Below are 2,015 nucleotides of genomic sequence, written 5' to 3' on the forward strand. Positions count from 1 at the left end.
TTATTCTTTTAAATTTAGTTTATTCCATTTCTTTCAGTTCTTTTTAATTTCTTTTATGTTTTTAATCTAATTTACTTCCATTTGTCTTTTTATTTCCTTTATTCCCTTTTATTTCCTTTTTCGTATCAGATATCAAGAAAAAGTAAAAAAGAAGTTTTGTTTGTTTCTTTCGGGTTTTTGTTTTTACGCAAAGGGTCCAGGGTTTAGGGTTTAGGGTTTAGGGTTTAGGAGTAGGGTTTAGGGTTTAGGGTTTACGGAGCTTCTAGGGAGAGCAAGCCATCTCTTCGTCGTCATCGTCCCCGTGCTGCTGTTGCTGCTGTTGCTGCTGCTGCTGTTGCTGCTGTTGCTGCTCCTTTTCTCCCTGCTGCTGCTGCGGCGGCTCTTGCTGCTGCTGCTGCTGACTGTGGTGTTGCTGCTGCTGCGGTTGCTGCTGCGTTTCTTGTTGCGCATCTGCGTGCTGTTGCGGCCATTTTTCGTGCTGCTCGTGCTGCAGCTGCTGCTCCTGCTGCTCCTGCTGCTGCTGCTGCTGCGAAGCAGCAGCAATTCTGTCTTTTAATGCATTTACTAAGAGCTTCGCCTTTTGCTGATTTTCTAGTCCAATTTCTTTTTGCCGCATTAGCCCATGGATGCAACGCCCTATTCCAGAAACCTAAAATAAATAAATAAATAAATTAATTAATAAATAAATAATAAATAATAATTAGATAATTAAACAAATAATACTAAATTATTATAAGTAAATAAATAGTTTGAGAGGAAATGAAGGCAACAGGAGAAAAGGAAAAGGACAAAAAGGAAAGAGGTAAAAAAGAAATGAAAAAAAATTAAAGGAATAAATAAGAAAAGAAACAAATAAAGGCGAAAGAGTTAAAAGGAAATTAAAATAAACAGAAATTAAAATAAAAAGAAATTAAAAAGAACTAAAAAATAAATTAAAAATAAATTAAAGGCAAGTTAAAAAGAAACAAAAAGAAACAAACGGAGACAAAAGAAGACAAAAATGAGACAGAGGGGCCCCCCAGGGGGCCCCCGGGGATCCCCACGGGGCCTCCTAGGGCCCGGAATAAAAAACTGAAAAAAAAAAAGAAAAAGAAATGAAATGGAAGTATAAAAGAAAAGAAAAGAAAGAAGGAGATGAAAAAGAATTAAAAGTGGAATAAAAAAGAATTCAAAAAGAGATAAAAAGAAAAAAGAAATTCCAAATAAAAAAAAAGTTATTAAAAGAAGATAAAAATGAAAATGAGAAGAAGATGAAAGGGGAATAAGAAGGAGACGCTTTCCGTTTTTTAACTACACTACGAAATGCATAAAAAAAGATAAAAGAGAAATAAAAAAACAAAAAAAGCAAAAAACAAATAAAAGTAAATAAAAATGAAATGAAAATTAATAAAAGAAGTGAAAAGAAATAAAAATAAATTAAAATAAATAAGATAAATTGAAATAAATAAAAGATAAAAGGAAGGAAACATAAAAAAAAACTAGCCGAAATTAAAAATGAATTAAATAAATTAAATAAATTAAATAAATCAAATTAATTAAATTAATTAAATAATTAAATAAATTAAAATTAATAAAATAAAAGGACCCGGAGACAGTGCATCAAAGTTTCTTGAGAGGCCTCGTGTAGCAGCAAATGTTTTGCTGCCTTCAGCAGCAAAGCTATTTGAGAAGGGCCCTGCAGCAGCAGCAGCAGCAGCAGCAGCAGATACAAATTTGTTGCTTTTGCTCCTTTTATTTATTTTATTTGTTTATTTTTTTTATTATTTTGATTTCTTTGATTTCTTTATGTCTTTTTCGAGGAAGAAATATGCCTAAGAGCCTCTTCAAATGCACAAAATAAATAGATAAATAAAAATAAAAATAAATAAATAAATAAATTAATAATAATAAATTAATTAATTATTTTCTTACAGTGGGTTTGTCCTCAAGAGCCCTTCTAAGGGAGCAGCAATCTGCCACCACCCGTTCATCGGGTGCTGCTGTTGCTGCTGCTGTTGCTGCTGCTGCTGCTGCTG

At 32.5% G+C, this 2,015-nt stretch overlaps 1 protein-coding gene across 1 annotated transcript; it reads right to left on the reverse strand.

Annotated features, from left to right (window-relative positions):
• Positions 1 to 262: 262 nt before the first annotated feature.
• Positions 263 to 616, reverse strand: ETH_00012465 (uncharacterized protein; the record flags this gene model as incomplete). The annotated part of the gene is made up of 1 exon (XM_013378975.1): positions 263 to 616. The coding sequence occupies one exon, from the start codon at positions 614 to 616 to the stop codon at positions 263 to 265; it is 354 nt and encodes a 117-aa protein (XP_013234429.1).
• Positions 617 to 2,015: the final 1,399 nt, after the last annotated feature.

This window comes from Eimeria tenella, genomic scaffold (genome assembly GCF_000499545.2).
Source record: "Eimeria tenella Houghton genomic scaffold, Eth_scaff1246, whole genome shotgun sequence".
Taxonomy (NCBI): domain Eukaryota; phylum Apicomplexa; class Conoidasida; order Eucoccidiorida; family Eimeriidae; genus Eimeria; species Eimeria tenella.